Source organism: Melanaphis sacchari, unplaced genomic scaffold (assembly GCF_002803265.2).
Source record: "Melanaphis sacchari strain LSU unplaced genomic scaffold, SCAv2.0 Contig7_pilon_pilon, whole genome shotgun sequence".
Lineage (NCBI taxonomy): Eukaryota > Metazoa > Arthropoda > Insecta > Hemiptera > Aphididae > Melanaphis > Melanaphis sacchari.
The window spans coordinates 5,560,023-5,584,727 of record NW_020271560.1 but is presented as its reverse complement, the minus strand read 5'-3'; the positions used below and the strand labels follow the sequence as shown (position 1 = coordinate 5,584,727).

At 30.1% G+C, this 24,705-nt stretch overlaps 1 protein-coding gene across 1 annotated transcript in view; it reads right to left on the bottom strand.

Annotated features, from left to right (window-relative positions):
* The window catches only part of LOC112601883 (CCR4-NOT transcription complex subunit 6-like), a 65,947-nt gene that overhangs the window by 10,662 nt on the left and 30,580 nt on the right, over window positions 1-24,705 (bottom strand). Inside the window, exons 6-8 of the mRNA XM_025349743.1 lie at window positions 2,560-2,628; window positions 2,309-2,466; window positions 831-985 (exon numbers count right to left, since the gene is read on the bottom strand). Coding sequence (XP_025205528.1) covers window positions 831-985; window positions 2,309-2,466; window positions 2,560-2,628 — 382 coding nt within the window. The remainder of the gene's footprint in view (window positions 1-830; window positions 986-2,308; window positions 2,467-2,559; window positions 2,629-24,705) is intronic.

Sequence of the window (24,705 nt, the reverse complement as noted above, 5' to 3'; positions counted from 1 at the left end):
TTCTCTTGGAAAGTATTAAAATTTTCACATATTTTTACTATTGAAATCATTATTATTTTTAAGTATCTTTTTATCTTTATTTTAATTTCATTTTCAGAAACAGAATATATTTTAATAAATATTTATATAAATCTAATTAAACGAGTACTTTAGGTAATTAAATACATGTCTCTGTAGATATTTTTGTAAAAAATATTAAAGTATACGCATATTTTTATGTACACAAAAAATTTCAAAAATGTATATAATAACATACACTAAAATACTTGGAAAATGGTATAGCTTTTAAATTTTTACTAATGATGTAAAAAATATAAAAACATTTATTACGTTTGTGATGTTAAAGATAATGAAGGTTTACTTTACTGTTAAAATAATCTCTCAAATCTCTTTTGATATTATAACAAGTAATTATATACTGTGACAGTCGATGCGGATTTAAATCAAATTTGTGTTAAAAAATACAAATGTACCTTTTTTCATCAAAATATGAAATTAGTTCATGTATAGTTCAAAGAAAAAAAAGTTGACCAAAACGCCAACCACCCAAAATAATCCTACAAAGAGTGATTGTATGCCGATCACAAGTGGTCTCGGATTCGTTTCCAATATTGGAAATCCGAAGGAGATATTATGTATATTGTATATATACAACAAACACGTATTTAATTGGTATACGTTACCTTATCAAACCTGATGCATGTGTGTCAAAAACCACTTATAATTATAAATGGAGCTATGTACCCCAAGGCTTTGAACACAAGTCATGACCACAACCAGAACAAAAAACATATAATATATATAGCGGTGAATAAAAATGAAATACTAACTTGATCGCTCGGAAGAATATTGCACATCCATCAACTCGTTTACGGTCATTTTCGGACATAGTCTTAGCTCTTGACTTGGGGGAAAAGACACCATCGTAGCCGTCCTTCTTAAGCTCCGGCAAAAAGAAATTGTAAAATTGATCCGTTTCGACCTCCTGAAAATTCAAACAAGTTAATTATTTGTAATTTTTGAAGTTATATCAAAGTTTATCATATCTATTTGTATAAAGTACTAAGTATTATGCTGACAATAAATAAATAAATAATTAACAATCACTACAATAACTAATGATTCATTGTGGACACATACACCACCAATGTTGGCTAAACGGAATTGAATAATATTCAACTTATTTCTATTCAAAGATATACCAATACTACATAAATATCAGCTACTACCATCGATTATAAAATGTAAGTATTTATAATCTATACAACACTAAACCTGTAGTACAGCGTACACACATATTCGCAGGTAACATGAGCGCGTGATATGCGTACACATTAAATTGCAAAAACTATAAAATTAGTAATCTACAAGTTAAGTTCTTTAATGATTGCATTGAGCATAACTAAAATTGTTTTTAAAAATTTGGCTAGACCTAAAGAATATACCGAAAGTAGTAATTTTTTATAATAGTTTAATATATTATATTTTTGTCTTTACATCTTTATTATTGAGTAATCATTTTTCATAAAAAACAACTGTAATTTTAAATTATGAAGTCCTGTTAAACACGAATAAGAAGCGGAACGTACATTTTTTTTTTTTTAATCAAAACCTAAAGCTTTGGGGAAGAAAAGATCTTTATTCCGTCTTTAATCGTTACTTGTAAATCTAGGAACCCAATTAATTGTTGAAAATTGAATTTATATAAGTGTACTAGTACTAAATTAAAAATATATAACGCACAATATTAGTATTTATTTTTAGTTTTATGTAAATACTGAAGCATAGCATTTACTTACATATATGTTAAATTAAAAAAATAAAAGTTATTTAAGTTGTAACCGTATCAGTAACTCAATTAGTTGAACACAATATTAAAATTAAATTATTAAATTCTATTTTATCATAATTGATTTAATTTAATCTTGTAGCATAATTCCCAAACTTTTTTTTTCCATCGCGGCACATAATTATATAGTTATTATAAGTCACGGCACAATTTGGATAAATATTAAATATTATCTACTTTTCAAAAATAAATGGTTTACATATGTATATAAAGTTCATTTTTTCAAGGCACACCTTTCAAATTTCACGGCAGTGTGCTGTGGCAGGTTTTTGGGAAACACTGATCTATACTGACTATACTATAGATTACATTAAACAAATAAAAAAACCATCATGTTTTGTAATCTTGACGAAATATAATATCTATAGAATGATTAGAATGTGTGTAGTGTATTTGTGAGTAAAGAAAGAATTAACTAAATTAAGAAAATAATTTAACAGTCTAGGCCTAAACACGTACTTGTAAAGTGATGATGTCGGCAGTATAATGTCGGATTTCGCCTAAAATGACTTTTTTCCTATAATCCCAGGAAAGGGCCCAAGATGGACAGTAACCATACATCTGAGTAGTAGCATATTTTTCACATAAAACGTTATAACACATCACAGTAACTGGACCTATAAAGTTAAAAAAGATAAACAATATAAGTTTTAAAACGAGTAGTAATTATAAATAAATTATTATTGTTATAATACACTATGGTGACTCACAGGAAGGAATATTCTTGTTCGGTCTAGATAGAGGTATCCATGGTCTTCCCGGGGGCACAGGTACTCTCACTACAAAAAAACAACAAAACAAAATTATATAAATAAATAAATTTTTAATTAATATCATTAAAATCACAAAAGTGTTAAAGTACAGTAGTAAATATAAATATACAACAACCAACACTGTACATATTATAATAAGTAATAGTAAGTGATATAATTTCTTTTTTTCGTCCAATTATTAATCGTGTCAAAGGACTTATTCCAGGCTCGCACACAATACCCTCTACCGCAGTCGTGTGAAAGTTCCACACAGCCACACCACCGCCAAACAAAACGAAAAAACAGTAATCGTAAAAAGCAGTTTCGACAATAATAATAATATATTAGGTCTAAATAAATTCATTCGCGATCCATCATCACACAAGCCAGTACATTGTACTCAACGATACAAAAACGTCATTCATACACACACTGCAAGCGAGTTATTGAAATATTTATTGTCGATATTAACTTGTCTAAATCGAAATTAAAGACACACACTACTTTAATACACATGTCATCATAACTCGATGGTAGTATGTACATATAAGCACAAATGCTTTATGTCACACTCGTGTATTTATTATAATATAGAGATAAAAAGAAAGACACATGCGGATCATCGTCTTGTCGTCTGTATAGGCAATTATAATATATTCATTTTCAGAATAAATCGACTTTGAAGCCTGCTCTCGTATATTATTATATACACACACACACACACACATATATATATATAAAATATATTAATTTAGTCTCGTTGAATCGGATTGGAAATCGCGTTTAAAATAATATATATATATAATATATGTGTTCATTGAGCATTACGTATGCCGAGCGCGTGCAATCTTGTTAATTTTTCTTAATTCATACGATCGCATGTATACATACATACATATATATGTATATAATAGAAGCACGCGCTTGACCGTCGTCGTCGATCAACCTACAAATTAATTTGTAAATGCGAGCAAGCCGGTCTCTCGCCTCCCCATCACACTCTTTCAAAACATCAACACGCGATTATTAATGATTCCCTCGTTGGATAGTAATTTTCTAATTAAACATAAATAATACACACGTCATACACACATATGTATATTAACTTTTAGAGGAGTCAAGTTAAATCGCATAATATAAATTAAACACAAAATTTACGTTATAAATAATTATAATTTATACAGTAAATATATAAAAAAAAACAAATGTATCGTTAGGACATTTGTCGCTATTACTTCTGTCCACTTTGGTCGGCTACAAATGAGTAAGAAATAAAATAGTTTAACGAAATCGTCGCACTAGGGAAATAATATATACATAATATGTAGGTATAAGGCGCATCATTGATTAGATATAATATTCATCATTTATTCATCATAATATTGTATAGTTTTTTTTAATTATTTATAATCAATGCAGCGTGCAAAGTTTTAATTTAAGGCTAGAAAAACACTGTGGTATGACGATCAAACATTCAGATCAGTGAAAAGCAAAAAAAAAAAATCGAGAACAATTACTTAAATGATAATTATTACTGTCCGCACTGATAAATAAATTAATTAACGTTTTTTTACACGTTATATATTATAAACAACAAGTCAAGAGAGAGCGTGTGCGCGTTCGCCAGCTCCATTGTGTCCTCTCATCACCACGTATAGTTATAAGTTTATGACGAAAAAAAGTATTTTTAAAAAATACAAACAAGCGAGCCATACAAGTCATATTCGTATAATTCGTAAATAAACACGGAATGCCCTGCAAAGATAATAATATTATCCTCCGCATACATAGTGTAATAATAATAACAATAATAATAATAATAATAATTATTATTATTATTATTATTATTATTATATACCTACTACAATACGGCGTCAAATGTGTGCTGACAAACGGTCGACGATCCTCCAAGCCAGATTTCGACACATAATAAATATGTTACAATATAATAGTACGGAGACGTGACGCGCAAAAACAATAACGCGCGTAATATCACGCACACGATCTACGTATACATTAATCTGCTACTAGTGTTAATAACCGTATATACAAGATGATTCTGTTAAAGCAAACGCTCGTTATATTGAAAAATATTGATGTCGTTTGGAATATTTTATTTTACAAGATATTATTATAATTTATAATAAATAAAATTAATTTTTCACTATTTTTACCATTAATATTTTTAAGATTTTTACTTTTTGAATAAAACAACACGCGTTATTCACATTATTACTCTAAAGCGAAATATTTTTTCATGAATTTTTTTAAAAAAATGTGTTACTCCACTCGTCTAGATATTATCAAAATACGATTTTAATAAACTATTTGTTCAAAATCCTATGCATTGAAATTTTCAGAAAAAATTCTGTGTCGAATCGGGAATATGAAATTATAAAATAAATGTTATTCGCTATCATTTAAAAATTCGTTTTTTTTTAATGATTTCACACTTAAAAACTTGTCGAGAAAAATTAGTGTTTACGTTTAAAAGGATCACGCTGTATTACGCTTTATACCGCATCAAGTCATTGCTGTATTATTAGTATTACTTTACTCGTCTTTATATTGTTTGTTTTGTTTTGTATTTTTTTGTTGTCTTATTCTCCCGTGTCAGATCCGACGAAAACTGTCCGTTAAGCGAACGCGTGTTTTAATCCATCCAACCACACGATGAGTCGCCCGAATAACCGTTTTTATAATATAACGCCCGGAGCGGCAAAGGGGACATCATCGCGTTGACGACAACCCGTGTAAAATCGCACACGCGTTTTCACGGCGACTTAAGCCCACACCAACCCGTAAAGTTGTTGAACCCGATGACCAATAAACCCATTTTTGTTATTTTTTTTGTTCACCGTTTTATCACGTCAATCAATTATTTGGTTATTTCGTGACGGACTTGCGACGCGGGGCGCCCGCTCAGTAGCATCATGCAGCCACATAGATCTGACGACAACGACGATGACTTGTATACGTCATCATATATTTGTATTTGTCGATAATTATTATTGTTTTACTCGTAACTAAGCGAATCGTCAATGATAATATTATGTTAAAATGCAGGTCAATCGTTAAGCTTTTTTTTAAATTATAATTATAATAATCAAGACGATAAAATATTATCAATAAATTGTATTAGTATAGTAAACGTAATTACACCATGTGACAATTTCTATTATTATAAATTATAATATATTATTACATATAACGATTAATATGACCATTATTTGTGAACCCATTTATTTATTAATTATAATTATATAGTTATACATTTTATCATTTTCGATGTCATAAGTAAATAGGAAGTGAAACAAAATATTATGTCAGGTGGCGACTTTAATTGAAATTCAAGGTTTCAAAAGTGTTTTGTGGATTCAGATATCCCAGATATACATTAAAATTATCGGTGATGCCGATGAATATTTTATTCGCTTACGGCATTCGGCATTGCCAATGTTTTTAAATATGTAAAGGCGTAATTCTAACGCTGTTCAGATAACGGGATAAGATAAAATACTAGATTTTGGCGAGTCCACGCATGTTTATGTCAAAACCTGTGTACCCGAAACAACCATTAAATAATGTAGAGGTAGACATCCATACATATATAGTTGTAGAACATTATTGTCTTTAAATATGGAAATTATATGTATAAAATACAAATAAAACTTCAAACATATTGGTATAGGTTCGATCGTATTATATACAAGACAGCTAGTCCAACCACAATATATTATATATGAATTGTTTTACCGTTAATATTTTAAAACTCAAATAATTATGATTTTTTTTTTAAATTTTAATAATAGCGAACCAAAGTATATAATCCGTAAATCCCATCGTTCCCGTTATACATATTATAATTCAAAGAAATTGTTAAACAAAATTTGTTAAATATACCTCATATCTAAATACCTTTATTACGTATAACAGCTATTATACGTATTAAATTAAAATAAATATATTCAAAGTACAAAAATATGTATGCCCTCATAAATCTACATACTTATTTTATTATATCCTGTGAAACAATTTAACATATTATTACTTATTATAATAAAAAGATAAATACATTATAAATCAAGAAATAGAGAGTAAAATATACAGCAATCAAATTGTATACGATATTACCAGTAAAACGCGTGGGATATGAGAAATTGGTTCGCTTAATATAGAAAGTGAGACGAATAAAATTATAATTTTGCTCTCCCGATCTCTAACCAATTGAAAACATACTTACTACAGCCACGTTTTAAAAATAGTTACTTTTCTTAGCCCCTACCCTTCTAAACAGTTTAGAAACTGATTTACAAATTTTGGCATAACTTGCAGTGAAAGCATAAATAAAATAAGAAATATACAAATAAATCATGTTCTTTTTATAATTTATCAACATTACATTTTACGATTTCTATTTAATTTGTTTATAATCTATTTCAAAAATATTATGCACAAAGGCTTTAACATCGATGGGCTAATTAGAAGCCACAAACAAAATACTCGATTAAATCGAAATTTACGACAGTCAACGGAACTTACTACATTTATATATTTACTACGACTAGAGTTAGGATGTTTATGCACTAAAAAATAGTTAAATTAACATGAAAAATTTAAAAAATATGCTTCAAAAAATAAAAAATTGTGGACAAATAAAATGCAATATAATATAGTGACAAATTTAATTATAAATAGAATATAAATAAATGGGTCAGTACTATTTATGCGTGTTCGTTATTTTCTATTCCATTTTTGAATTTTTTTATTTACTATAGAAAATTAAATAAAATATAAAAAAAATACATTTAAAAAAGAGTTGCATTGAATAATTGAATAATTATTGTTTGTTTTAAATATTTCATCGTAAATCTTCATCTATTTGGTATTATTATGTTTTTAAAACTATTAGAATTTGTAAAATACTTTGCAAAATACAGATAATCAATCTTATATTAGATTTAGTTAATTAAATATAAAATTACGGTATTTTTCAGCATTTTGCATTGAAAACCGTCAGGTTGAAAATCAGTTTAAAAAACAGAAAAAATACAAATTATGTACTTATAAATAAAAATGGTAAAATATGCAATAATATGCAAAACAAAATTTTGATATTTTGAATATAGATATAGGTACCATGAAACACATTTCTATATAAGAATGGAAACTATGGGACAACCTAAAAAAATATGCAAAATCATAAATATCCTAACCCTAGTTACAACAACATAATGCATCATGATTTCAATAATCCAAAATCTTGACCAAAGTGGCTATTAAAACCTATTCTTGGTATAAAAAACACAACATAACATATAATGAGACACGCTAACTTATAACTTCTATTTAATAGCCGTGTAGGTTAAGGTCACACGATGTATTATAAATTAAATATAGTGACTATATTTAATCAATGGTATTATACACGAAACATGATAACGATATGATATAGAAAGAAATATACAATTTATCGTTATATTTTTGTCGAAATCAAAACCTATTAAATAGAAATTTAATAATCCCAATATATGTATACACATACAATGAACATTAGACACAGCTCACAGCTGCGTTTTTCTTTTGTGTAATTTACAATCGTTTCGTAAACACGAAAACGTTTAAGATAATTTTCAATTTCTAGTTCATTTCATTCACCATACGATTGGTTCATACAATGATACATAGTATAATGTACAGATTATAATGACTGTACCGACAATATTTAGCCACGACGAAAACGAACGATACATAGAAATTACGCGTTTTCGTATTGCTTATATCGCAGCTAGAAATATATATATAATATTATATGTTACCCGCCATGACGTGTATATTATTATAGATATATACAGCTGCCGATGCCCGATGTGATATTATGGTCAACGTTTATATAAAATGTCACCGCTTTTAATTCGTGGGTGATGGGAATGGGCGGGGGAGGTACACAGTGGCTGATACAACTGCAACGAGAGACATTTCCAGCTATTGTCAAATCGGAACGGAGAAATGAGTGAAAGTAGGCGAATTATAATGAGAAAGTCAAACTAAACCATTACAGCAGTTTGCTCCACATTTAATGTTGTTCGGTGCGCGCGTGTGTATAAACAGACGCGCACCTGCTATCACGGGCAGCATCACAACGATAGAATTTCTTTTTGTTTTGTTTCGCACGACAGTGTGAACACATCATACACATACACGCGCACACACTGCCAAATCACAGGATTCTGTCTAAAAACAACAAAAATAATAATAATGACAGAGCCTATGCTCTCTCCGCGTTTTCCGCAAAACCGAGACGCGGCTCAATCCGAAATCGGTTGCACGCGACTAGATTACAATAATAATTTCTAAACGCTGCCTCATTAACAGCAGTCGTGGTTTTTTTATTTGTAGACTTTCGTCATATTCGCGAACGAAAATAATAAACCGTGCCGTTGAATTCGTATATAATATACACTTATGATACATACATTTCTCATTATGTAGTATCTGCCATTAAACGCCAAACTTATACGAATTATTTTTAAAATTGTAATTGGAAACGATTATTATAATCGTTAAAATAGTGTTCGACTGTGAACAATAGTGGGTATACCTACTATTAACCCGGATGTGCGTGTAGTGCGCAATTACAACACCGAATAATCACGGGCGGGCTGTAAGGTGTAGTGGTTTATATCCATACACCTAGATATAATGTACACTGTAGGCACATAAAAAGGTATTAACGGGTGTTGGCGAAGTTAACTTGACCGCAAGTTTGCGTCATAGTTTTAGCGAACAGCCGAAACGGCGATTTTCGACTTGAAAACTATGCATTTAGGTATTGAGATTTTTACATTAAAGTTAAATATAATAACATAGAAACATTCGTGTGTTTTCATGTAGATTTATCACATTTATAAATGATCGTTCAACACTAATAAATAATTGATAAATCATATTAATAAGTGTATATCAGTGCAGTGTTAAATGATAATACACGCTTAAACGTATCAGACTTGTCTTTTTTTTTATATAAAATTGTTTGGAGCCAAATGCGAATATGGTTGTATAGTGAATAGTGAATACTATTTACACAATAGTGTTATATATATACCTAATATACATGGTGCATTGTCATAAATCGTATTGTTCTACTAAAGTTAAAATTAAAAATAACGAATCATTAAAAAATATAAAACATTACTCAGCACCATGAATAGGTAACAAAATGTACCTACACCTAGTTTTTTTTAAGTTTGTTATTTATTTCATAGATCATTTTATTTAGATTTTTTTATTTTACGTACATTAAATTAGGTTAAAATCTCATTGCATATAGCGAGGATTTATTTTGATTTATATACTTCCCTATAATTGCCTGTGCTAATATAATTTGCTCACTTTTATGGACAATTCTGTGCCATCTGCTCTCGAGACGTAATTCAAGAAATAATTTAAAATCAGTAGTCGCCATAATAATGAATTATCAACAGTATTTGTGAAGAAATCATATGTAAAAAAATTTACTAACAACAATTTTAAAATAACGGAAATTATAATTATATTTATTACGCGTTTTATCGATAACATAAAAATTTAAAATAATTAATGCGCACCGTCAACTAATAACACCGACAATTATTTACATTAATAATATTATAACAGAAAATAAAATATGTTTATCTGTTATAGTTTGAGGTATCTTAAAGTTTCAGATTCAAAAACAATAAATTCAAATGATAAAAATAAAGACATTCTGTAAATTTATTGTGATAAAATAAAAAATATTATTCATATTCGTTTAATGATTATTATATACTTCAATATAGTAGGTATATGAAAATAGCGAAACTAATTAGTGAAGTGTAATTCATTAAATATCTAACAGAATAATACTCTATTGAATAATGAAAATTATCGTTTTCGACTTGACGTACTTATATTGTTCTCCGATGATTGATAGTACGCACAATACATAATAATATTATTATATACTAACAGACGGATAGCATCACAGTGTATAATGTAACAATTGTTTTTTTTTTTTATTTTTTTTTTTTTACATAAGTCATATTAATTAGAAAATTCTGAATTCTATTTCATACTCGTTACATAAAAAAACTCTAAAGCGGTGTATTTGTTTATTATCTGACGTTAAAATATTAACGCACAACATTGTTTACACGTATCCGATCGACGTAGTTATCTAAGAACGGAGTAAAAAAAAAATAAAAAAAAAAAATACAATTATACTGCGTTAAAATATCAAGTAGGCATACAAAAACAACGAAATAATATTTTAAAATCACAACCAACGCGCGTACTTATATATTTTACTAGACAGTGTGTATACATTATGATTTCCAAATTATGGACATTATGCCAGTACGCGCGTGTCTCTCAAAGCGTCTCGTTATTGTACATATATAATTAATACCTACTCGACGAAAAGAATGTATAAATATTAATTTTCAGTGAAAATACGTTTGTACGCCTATACAGACACACAAACGACTAATCCGAGACACAGTCCCCCAAATAAACGAATTTCGTACGAGTCGACTCGGCTCCAAAAAAACAGTAAAATATATTAATATTATATGTACATACGGCATAATATACGACTACTGCGACGATTAAGACTAGGTACACTAAAAAATACGACGACGAAAATGGCGTACGGCGCCTAGGTATAATAATAATAATAATATGTATATCAGGCACGGTATATAATAAAATGTACATGTAGGTACGTGGAATAATAATTAATAACCGGCACAAAGTCGTATACCGCGCATCGTAACGCGCGTAACCGCGGTAGGCCCATTGTTCAAAAAAGTCAGTCGAGCGAAAGTCTACGCGCGCGCGTCTTGCGGTCGAGAAAAATAAAAAAACAAAATCACAAGTTTCTTGATCGTCATCGTATTATAAACAAGTGTACGCACGTGAGTACATTATGACGTGGTAGTTTCTCCGTCGGTTCCCGTCAAAAATTCTCGGGCACGACATTATATTATTATCATTATTATTATTATTATTATTATTATTATTGTTATTGTACTAGGCACATTGGGTGTATATACATCGTATAATAATAATATACGCTATGATATGCAATATGCGTCCGACGGGGCCCCCCTTACATAAGCCGCGTGTATTACTTCGTCCCGACCGTACGTCGTCCATCGCGACTAATTAATATTCCCGTAGCGCAGTAGTGAAACGCAGATAATATACGCGCGTATATAACGTTATATACCAGCGATACTCGAAAGTCCTGCGGAGCCGAACCGTCTCGTTGCCACTGCCGCGTAGTTCCGACGCACAATATTGTTATCGCCATTGTATATTATTATTATTGTTATTACTGTGTGTATATGTCTCACAACGTCGCATCATCCACCGCCGCCGATGCAGTTTTTGTTTAACTTGTTTCCCGTCTTTTGAACCGCGTTTATAACAGCATAATCGTAAGATAATAACAATAATATAATAATATTGTACATATACAATAATAATAATAATATAATATACGCGGATACAACAGTGGTACACTCCGACACACACACGGCCAATCCCTTGTGTTTGGGTTCGGTGAACTTTACTGTGCTCCGATTGTTATTGTTTTTCGGAGGCGTCTTCAGGAAAAGTGGGCGCAAGCGTGGGTCTCCTCCACACACACACACACACACACAATGCACACACATAAATATATATACGTACATTATACGCAGCAGCAGCACAATAGTAATGTGAGACGTATTGTCGTAATTCTTTGATTTTCAAAAGATTTTTATAATAATATATAATATTTCCGACACGGAAACTCGGCTGTACCTACCAGATATAAGATGAGAGACAAAGGTCACGACCGGGGTCAAAAGAAGCTCCGATTGCAACGGCGGTTACTCTCTGCGAGAGTCGTTATTAATTATTATTGCGGCTACCTACATATTTCTATTATATATTTATGTATAAAATATACACGATACGAAATCCGCTGGCGGCAAAATCGGGGTGAGACGGTGTCACGTTGCGCCTACCTCCCCCCCCGCCCCGGCGACGACGGGCGAAACATTACGCTCTGCTCAACTTTGATCTACAGTGGCGAGGGGATAGATATACATTACACGTTTTAATATCGTACTTTATAATATTATATTGTTATATACGTACGGCTATATAGGTGCTTTCACTGACATTACACGAGGGTGTTTGGAGGTAACGCGGCGATAGTGGAGAGACGTCGGGTTTTATTGGGGTCAGGAGGGAAAAAAAGTGGTAATAATAACGAAGAAAAAAACGTACCCGTTTCGCCAGAAAAAAACAAAACACTTTCTCCGGATAGTGAAAACCGAACGTGAACACATATCACCACAGTATAATAATATGTATAAATAAATAAATAAATATATATATAATAAGTAAATGGTATGTATTTACCGATAGAACAGGCTATAAAGTCAGTAAACACATTATAGAGAACGTATACCCGTAAATATAATAACAAATACAAACAACCAATACATGCACGAGATGCTATATTATTATGTGTACGCATAAACACATATTTAGGTCAACACGAAAACGATATGGGAAAAAAGTGCATCAATTTCGTCACACTGCAATCTCCGGCACCTCTCGCTCACACGACGAGTCGCCTGCCATCTTATACACATATATCTATGTGTGTTATAAATTATAATATTATAGTAATTTACGACGCACGCACGCTCTGCCAGGTCCGCCATAGGTACCCACGGTTAACCATGTACATAAACATATGTACATAATACTCATTATACACACAAGTGGATTGCCCTGGCAGAGAACTCGCGACCCGCCCGGCGGCTGCTGTGGTGAGAGCGCGAGTGTCGGAGTGTGTACACAATATTCGTCGTGACACGCCGGTCCTTCGTACGACGACGGTTGACCTTCGTCCCTCGTCGGACGACGACCGCATCACGTCGTTCTTTCGCCACATATATTACACCGTACACGATAAATGTATGATGTGATGCAAAAACGTCTAGTTGCCAACGAGTAACGACAGACACGCCATAGCCTAGGTTAGGCACCTACTTTAACCTATAACCTAACCTAAGTTTTATGTAATAAAAACGCGGGATCGAGTGTAAGTGCGACTTGGTATTTTCCCACACCCAGTCCAGTGATTTCCAACTACCCTATATACCTATCATAGGATTTTATGTACACACATACGTAGCGGCAGAATAACGATATACACATTTATCGCGTAACTGTGTTGTCGCAACTCGAAAACTGCTAGAACGGTTTGTAAAAAATGTAGTGAACTTGCGATTCACCTGAAATTTCTTGCATCGTATGTAACGAAAGGTAAAGAACTATATATCTATAGATATTATATTATTATATTATTTTTTAATAAAAACGTAGGTACGACACTCCATGCTACAGTTTGTACGCGTACGCGAAAAAAATAAATGGCGTTCGACGTGGAAAGCGATGATAAAAAATGAAAGTGTCTGCGGACACGGACCCCACACAATACAATTCTCGATGGCGCATTTTTACTACACGCTAAATTATACATACGTTTCGTCCGTGCGAAGTCGATTAGAATTAATAGTTGGTCGCCCGCCCACACAATATACGATCTCTATTTTTGTTGTTGCCATTATTATTATAATTTTCTTCAATTAACTTAGTTTTTTTTTTCGCTTTGTTTTTGCACCGTTTTGACGAGAACAAGAACGTTTGGTCGAACACAACACGCGCTACAACAGTTGCCGTCGTCTCCAATTATATATTTCTATTACTATTATTATTATTATTAATATTATTAAACTATTTATTTGTTAACAGACAATCCATAATCGCTACGAGTTTTCGCAAACAATAACTCCCGCCTACAAACGTCCACCAAACACCTATATTTTATACATTATTATTAATGTTATTTTTCTTACAAATATATAGGTATACCGTATACCTACATTACGCTATACGATAAACAACGTTTATAACTTAGTTTCTAATCGAAAATTGATTTTGTAACGGGTCGACTAGGACGCAATTTCGATCGATTTATTATTATATGGTACATTATAATATTATTTAGCTGAAAATTGTAATTCCAATATACAGTGTACAGTGTACACCTACTATTTAGATACTAGAACCGACAGCGTAGTCGATAAAAACAAACACCGATTATGTTATAATATTATAACTTAATACATATCATGATACATATAAACAACTCAGTTTATAAAATAATTAATACAAACTATACAAAAACATACGGAACGAGATTATTTTGAGAAATCGACACGTTTTTATCGCTTTGTACGCATGAACGCAATCAAAAAATCATATTTACCTACACATACGAACGGTCAAGATACTCGAGTTCATGGTTATATTGACGACAGTTAATCAATTTCAGTTAATCTTTTTTTCAACGCCAACATAAAACGTACTGATTTTAAACAATAATATTTCAGTTAAAAATCAAAACAAGAATTCACACCTAATCTACAAAAATTCCATATAAAGAAAAGTACGCTGCACCTATATTTTCATGCGAATGCAAAATTTGGCACAAACAAAAAGATTGACTGAATAGTCTGTTAACAATGTCGAGATCTAAACGTATAATTATAACCAATATACGTATGCGTACAATACGAGTATACAGAGTTTGTTTTAAGTTTAAAATCATATAATTATATACTAATATACATTATTTAAACATTATTTATTTAACGTTGGTATCATACATTGAAAAAAATGTACGAGGAAAGATTGAATTATATTTTACAGAGAAAATGTAAATGATAAACTACACAGAAACTACAAGACTATGAGAAAATATTTATTTTTTAAATGAATTAGATAATAGATTTTAATATTACTATTGAGTATAATCTTACAGATTATTTAGATTCCTTCTGCTCTACATAATGTTTAATTAATACATAGCAATTGATTATACAAATATTAATAAAAAAGAATCTTAATTTTTGAATAAGTTTACAGCTATATAGTTTCATAGGCCTAAATATGAAGCTTGTCAACTACATTACATGGATTTCTTTTACTAATTTCAATATAATATTCATAAATTACTAACTTCCTTGACGGTAGCTACGATACCATCTCAATAATTCAAATTTTCCGGCCTATAACGCACGAATAGTATAATAGTACATTAATACACAAAGAGAGTAAGAGACATGACCATTTTGTAATTTCAGGCAAACCATTGTAGCCTATTATGATAAATAATAATAGTATACCGCAGCTGCTACTATATACGGGCTACAACTGCAAGGCTAAATCGACCAACAACGATAACGACTACAATGTACAGGGTGTCCACTGTCTAATATTAATAACTAATAAGAATGATAAAACTTAAACATAGTAGGTACTAGGTATGCAAATTATGGATGATCTAAAATTGGTGTAACAAATAGTCAATATTTAGGATACCTCAAGCCGATTTATTGGTTTATCTATTTTCGATACGTCTGTAGAACTGTTATATTATGTATTTTGTAGTAGAATATCATTTTAAAAAAATCAGAATAGTTTTCATCTTGAAAATATAATTTTAATTCATTTTTTTAATCAGATGATTAAAGTTTGGTAAAACCTTTACAAAATAACACCCTGTAGTAACATGTCATATATTACACTATAATATAATACTTATAACCGGACTTGTTATAATCTCATAACGACGTGCATGTATTATGTATATTGTATATTATATCATAATAGTGAATTTGAGCAGCAGATGCGTCTATTATGATACTATGTAAATATATTTACAGTACGATATATAACTATATTATAATATACGCTAATATACCGTCAACCAGTATGTACCTATAGTGTACGATAAGGACTTATAGTATTATGCACTGTAGAACATTACATCACGTCATGAGGGGATCGACGAATGACAAACGAAAAACAAACTCGAATGCATGTTTTACACATAAAACACGCACACTATACACTTATTATACACGCGACATCATATGCATTTATAGACAATTAATTGACGTAACTCAGCGAATACGATACAATAAAGCACAGCAATAGGGGAAATAGATGTAAAATATACTAATAAATTTATACAACGATGAACTGTGGTTGTGATCCGACTATTTTGAACAAAAATACATAAAATTCTGCGGTGTTCACCGTACGCATGTATTCGTGCACTTATATGATATACAATATACATACACATAACACAACTAATGAATTTTCGTAATGCGACATTTATAAGGGACATAAACACTTTACAGGATAAAAATGGTTCACAAATATTTTTATAAGAAGATATGGAGTTATTTGTTTACTGCTAACCAATTTCAAACTATTATAATTAAATGTGTGATGTACTTAGTAAGAGATTACCGGTTTAACAGTTTTATATAAATGCAAAAAAATGTCTTCGCCAACATATTATAAAATAAGCATATGCGTTAAAATGATAATAAATTTACAATATAATAACGAACAAGACATTGCTGGTAGAAAAGAAGGGTTCTAATCAGCTATTCACTTGATAGAAATGTAACTATACAATTTATATTAAAACACAAATTGTACTTAAATACAAGGTAAGCCGATATTTTGATTAAATTACGCATATGTACAAAATTAAAATATAATATAAAATGATACAGTTATAAATAATGACAATATAATATACGTACCTATAATAAAACGAAACCATAAGACTAATCTTAGCTTAAAGTAGGATCGTGTTTGTTTTTTTAACTTCAACATTAACATTAAGTTTTATGATATATTTATCATATCATCGTGTATTTACCATTTAAATTTTAATGCACTCATTATATGATATACCATGTACGTGATATCGTTAAAAATGATAATATTAACTCATGAAAATAACATTTTATTTTTAATACGTGTTACTCAATATAAACAACAATGTTTATGTGGATTAACAAATAAAAAATAATCAGCATTATTTTATCACTTATGCATACATTGCTTTTTTACAAAGTATTAAATTATAAAAAACTTTAAAAAAAAGATGTTGTACAACATTCAGTATCGTACGATATTATTAATTTGTATACACGTTCAAACATAAGGCGTTTACGGGCAAATTATGAAAATAATTTTCCATAAGACTATATAATATCCTTTTATTTTTTGTTATTAATACCGATTCGCCGTGACCAGTTTAATTATATAAACAATTCAATGGTATGAAAACATTAACTTGTGTATAAAAAGGTTAATTAACTATTATAAAACTATAAACCAAAATAATAGTACAATATTATGCTAACACATATTTATTTCCATACTGGATTTAATTATAATAATAGTTCATATTTTAATTGATAGAAAATCAATAAATGTAAATTTTTCTAGCTATTTATAAACACGTGAGTGAGTGTATCGTAAAATCTTTGTGTTTTTAATCCAATATTTAAAATAGGTGCATCATTATTTTGTGTTTTAACGGTTTTTAAACATCACAAAATAATCTATAAAAATAATACACCCAAGTAAAATTTACTACAATCAACAATTTACAGCAATGATTTGAACTTTTACATTTGATTCACGAGAACTACTAAAAATGATTAATGAAAAATTTCAGATCGATAACGTTTTAAGTGTAATGCCATTGTTTTGATGCGATAACGGATGACGAATGAGAGGTGCTTTCTATAACATTGTTATTAAATACCGTAGTCCATAAGTAACAGTTATAAAACTGATTAGCGATTAACGACTAATAACGCGTATTGTCGTGTATTTTCTAGGAATATAGGCACACGTTGGAAGACATTCATTTTATCATGATCTAACTATCATATAGCTAATTTCTTAGTAAGCAACTTGTCAAACGAGTTAAGACTTGTTTATGATTGCAACAAGTACAAAGATGTTAGATTGAACATTTTCGAAACTTCACAATTGAGATACCTCCTGTGACCTGGCAAAATATGTAAGACAAGCTTGTTAAATTATTATACATCCTAAAAAATGATATTACAAATAAGAACACTAGCAATTTTTCAACGAAAAAATTTTAATTTTGACTCAAACTGCTCTTTATTAATAATACAAATTAAGATATGAACGTTAATGAAATTTCAGTAAAACAACTATTTAAAATTTATGTATTTAATAACATGTTCAATATTGAATAACTTATGAAATTCATATCATTGATAAATTGATTTAACGTTGGCAGAAAATAGAATTTTTTACTTATCCACTCGAAAATATAAATTAATTTTTAACAAATCCGTAAGGTCAGCAATATATTACTTTAAAATTTGTATTAACATTTTTTATGTTGTACCGGCCAAGGAATTAGTGCGTATCTTAAGTATCAACACCAGATATATTCAACAAATTTATAATATTAATTAGTATAATACAATAGGTTAGACTATATTGTATGCATAACAACTATCTACCATATAAATGAATATTCACAAACAATTCAAATTATACAACACTATAGCATAATCGATGATTTTTATTAACGTGGCTATAATGATTATTCAGTTTATTTTGGCAAGACAAGGAAAAAAAATAATATAAAAATAAATTAGAAAAGTAGTATAATTAATATTCAAGTATTGTACATTTTCTCGGGTCATCTTTCTTGGGTAACCACAAAAACAATTAAAATTTGAATACTAATTTAAACATTTTAAGGATATTTCATAAACTCAAATAATTAAATTAAATAAATATATATTAATGTCATAAAAACATTGTACATAAACTATAATATAAATATAATAAATTTATTAATTTAATGCATTTTAATTAAACATTATAAAATTGAAGTCACTTCAATCTTATAAATACCAAAAACCCAAATTCAAGACCATAATAATTATTCCGTTACTTTAAAATAATGTTAAAAATGTAATATTTTAATAGTAAGGAAAGATTAAAAAAAATTAATTTAATAAATAATATAAAACTATTAATAATATGATTTTAACTAATATATTGAAGAAATTCAAATTTGGAATATAATTTAAAATTTACCCTTTTTAATAATATTATGATTTATTTGGTCGTTATTATTATTCAAAAATTCATTTATATTCAAAATAGAAAGCAAATTATAAATTTTGTTTAGTTTTCAAAATTAATTTATTATTATGACCGAACTAGTATAATATATACCTATAATTATAATATAGTTTCCTTCTTCTATTTAGGTAGATGGTTTTAATTTTCTTAACTTAAATTATAAAAACAATAAATACAACGCAAAATTATATTTAAACTTAAATCGATTTAAACGAAAATTAAAAACCACCAAATTACAGTTATTTATTAATTGTATTATTAAAGATGATTATCAATCAAATATTAATAGTAGCTCAATTTTTTTCTGCAATTCGAATAAGTAAACAAATGAAAAGACATGTCCTTATAACCTGACCTTATAAAAATTCAGAATTAATACAGAAAAAAAAATATATCCACCGGAAATCAATGTCATGAAATTAATTGTCAAACAAAAAAAAAATGTGTTAGTTTAGTCAAAAATGTGTTTAAACGTCTAATTAAAAAAAAAAAAAAAAAAAAAAAATTAAAAAACAAAGAAAGAAAGAAAGAAAGAAAGGAAAAGAAGCGAACTGGTAGACGTGGTAGGGGTAGCCAGCAGCAGTTAATATCATTATTTTCTAGAATCGGTCACTTTTAGACCGATTAATCAAAAGGAGGGGGCGAGACGACCGATATGAAGGTCAGTAGGACAACGTCGTCTTGTAGACCTGGTGAAACGTATACACGGCGACTGACTACCATAATACTACTACCAAACTATACTACAACTACTACACTATTCGTATTTTACTATACTCACACAAAACGTAAACCGCTCACTACTACTACAACTATACTACTACCACCGTACACACTGATAAAATAATAAAATAGACTATACACAATATAACCGCGGCATGTTGACTATCAGTTGACTGCACAGGACAGGACTCCCTTCGTCTCGTGGTACAATATTTGTATTTATGTATAGAATTATTTTTGTGTGACGTCGCACAATACCAATAAACCCGATTTCCAACGCGAAACACGACTCACAACCTAGACCCGATTGAATGGTCGATACAGATGGAATTATCTATCGCGGTTTTCGGTTCCTTGTACGGATTTTTTTCGCCATTTTACACATTCAAATACACCGCTGAGCTCGGTTAAGCCTTCAATTATCATCGAAAGAAGGTTAAACATGGGCATATATATATATACACGTGCGACGAGTACATTGTCGTGGTAAAGTAAAAATAAAAATTGTCCTTGATGGAACATAATGATATTGTGCTATTCGGTGTCCGAGAACAGTATACAAAGATAAAACGAAACTGCTCCGGCGCGGAGGCAGAAACAAACGCATATCGGACGCACATTATAATATATACAATTATGTTGTACGTTTATAGTACCTACAAAGTGTACCACACGCATAAAACGTGTATGTGTATATACATCGTAATTGCGCACACTCACCTACGACGTCCTAACCTACGAAACGCGACGTCATTAAAACGAAATTTAAAGATAATATAATATTTTTAAAATCCCAAAAACAATTATTAACGGCCGGCGAAGACGAGAAAGGCAGAAGAAATGTGCCTCGAATGTACTTAGAAATGTGCAGCTCATTGTATGTACAATGTACATGTTGTACTATAATATTTGGGATTAATATATTATATATTTTACACATACATAATATATAAACACATAAAATTATATGTGAATGGTTATTTTTCTTTTCTTATAGTAATAACTCGGCGCGTGTTGCGGGGGTACACACGCACACACACACGCGGATGTGAAAGCCGTCTACTTTCTAAATCGTAACAGCGGCGCACACGAGTACGGATCATCTTTTAAACGACGACGACAACGACGACTACGACGAAACGCACACAAAGAAAACCGGCCATCAACCGTCTTGTCGTCCCACACGAATAGAATATAATATAGTATAATATAAGCGCAACGCTAGCACAACAACGTACGAGCGGCAATCGATGAGAGAATAAAATTATTATTGTTAGTTATTACTTATTACTATTATGTATGAACGGTATGGAGGCAGTGGACGGTCTAGCCGGTCATCGTCTCCTCTATAACCGCCGAACGTGCTAAAACACATATTTTATTCACTCCAAACTAACTCATCTGTTTGTCTACACGTAATAATATATTCAAATTGTAACGATTTACCCGGAAAGGGAGACTTTAGGGTCGACATTTTGTAAAAAATTAAAATTTGCATATAATATGCACATGTGTTGTATACAAAAATCATGATATATTTTCAATAAATTAAAATTATTTTAAACGTTTACATACACCAAATACCATTTTTCCAGGAAAAGGCTAATAATACCTACTACCTACATTAGGGTGGTCCAATTCATATAGGTTAAAAAAAAAAATGTTTTTTGCTTGCTCTCCACAAACACTTTTTTGTTCCTTTACCAAAAAGAAATATGTATACCAAAAACTAGCCCATTTTAAGTATATTTAGAGGTCGCTAGTATATGTAAGTAAAATAAAATTTGTGAAATTTATCAATAATAATTGTTGTTTTCAACATTACCGTCGATAATGAATTGTCATTACAATAACATACTGTGATTTTAACAGAAATATATTGTATTTTACTTATCTGCCTTATCTTATCGGCATTATTAGCTGTCGTATAAATAGTGAACTTGTGTGACACGCGTTTATATCTATAGGCCCGTTTCACATGGACGCGTATCATACGCGCGATGTATCGTACGCGCGCGTTTTCTGTTACATTAGTTAAATGTATAGATTTCATTTTATTTTGAACTGCTGTTGACTCAACGTCGCTCATCAAAATTAAGTGAGTATATTAGTAGTGCCTATGTCCAATACGCTACATATTATGATTTATTTATTTATTTTTCTAGAGTACATACGAATAGTGTAAAAATTATTAATATTTTATATATCATATTATGTAGAAAATTATATTTAAATTATAAATACGGGAGGCGATTTACGTTGACGGTAAAATTATCGACATCTTAAAAAGTACGAATTAAAGTCGACAAATTAATTATTGATAATTATAGTTAAAATAACATAGGATATAAATTACAAATACATAATATAGGGTACAGAATTAAAATATCGAAAAATTTATATCTAAAGCGTATAAATCATTTTTTTTTTTTTTTTAATAAAATTAATTGTTATAATCACCTATAATTATTATCTATTGATATACGTGATGATAACTATTATAATACTGTGAATTATTATTATATTATTTTGAAATTATCAATGATAATATTAATTTATATTTGTTAGCATCTTAATTTGTCAACATTCTGACCTGTCAACATATTACGTACTTGACGATGTTTCTATTTACGTGTTATATTAATATTTAAATTTTAACTTGTCGATATTTTTATTGTCGACGTTTCATACCAAACCCATACATAAAACATAATACTTTAGTAGGTTTAAAACAATGCGAGTATTGCGAGTATATTATTAGGTTTTTTTTAGACAAAATATAATGACTTCCACTAGTACATTAAAAACTACAAGAACGTCAGCTACAGTGTGGTTAATTGGAAAATCAACAGAAACATTATCATACTCAAGACTTCCGTCAAAAGGGGATGTGTTAAAACAGTTTCACTTTCACCATATAGAAAAATTTCCCATTGCTTCAAAATCCAATGTGATGAAGATGAACAATGAACAATGAACATTAGATTAAAACCCTCTAATTACAAATTAAAAATAATATATTTCAATTTGTTTTAGTTTATTTAATAAATTAATAAAAATAACGGTTTTTTTCTTAATATTTAACTTATTCCTAAAAGTGATAAATGCTAGCGACCCCTAAATATTGTTGAATTGGGCTAGAATTTTGTAGAATGGTTAACAAGGTGGTTTGTAACAAAAAAAACCATGTGGAGAACCTTAATTTCAAAAGTAAAAAAATTGGACCACCCTAACCTACATGCAAAGTGTATAAATCCCATCAATCGATTCGGAGCCAAGTCGTGGCACAAATACTTTTTTCAGTATTGAAATTTACATATATATAATAGAAAGAGAGATTAAATATTATACACATTAACGTTCTTTCTCCAGCCAAGTCCGATAGTGCGGACTTCTCGCGCGATTAACGATTAAATCAATTACGGCCGCGTTACGGACAGGTCGTTGTTGTGTGCAATGTCCGCCATATAACCTGGATGAATTAGGTTAGATCTCCGAGGTTTTTATCGATTATAATTATTTTCAAAAACGAAACGTTGACACACAAGAACATTTTCCTTTTTGTATTATAATATATACTTACATGATACATATATGGAAACAACGACGGTAATAAAATCAATAATATCATAAAATATGAAAAAAAAGAAACCTTTATAGTACCAAACACATTACCGATCTATATAATAATATGTAACGGACACAGCGGCCGACCCGATAATATATATATATATATACACACACAATAATGAAACCATCATCGAAGAGATCGAACGAGAGAGGCTGTTGCGGCGTTGGTTTCCACGGTCCGGCGGCGAATTGGGGCGCACAGTCTACTTGGCCCAGTTCATCTGATCGTACAATACCGGCAGTGATGAACAATACACGTTTTGACTCCAGAGGTTTTCTGGTTTGTCTAGTTACATCCCGAATTGGTCGTGACACCGACGGTTTTTCATTTTTTTCTCTCTCTCTCGCTCGACTCCAAGTATCTGTGTCTATGACATATATTATATGTACGTACGAGTGAAATGTACGTATTATATATATTTATTTATTTTTGTTCATGGACGAATTTTTGCTGATTGGAGACGATGCCATTGTCGGCGGTGGCACAACGCGTTGTCACGTAAATATATTAAATAGGATACTATGATGGTTATCTAAAATATATAATGTATTATAATATCTTATACCGCCACCATAGATTTTTTCGTGCATTACGTAGAATCATAAGTTACACACTTGATTGAAACTTATCGGATGTCATAAGAATAGTAC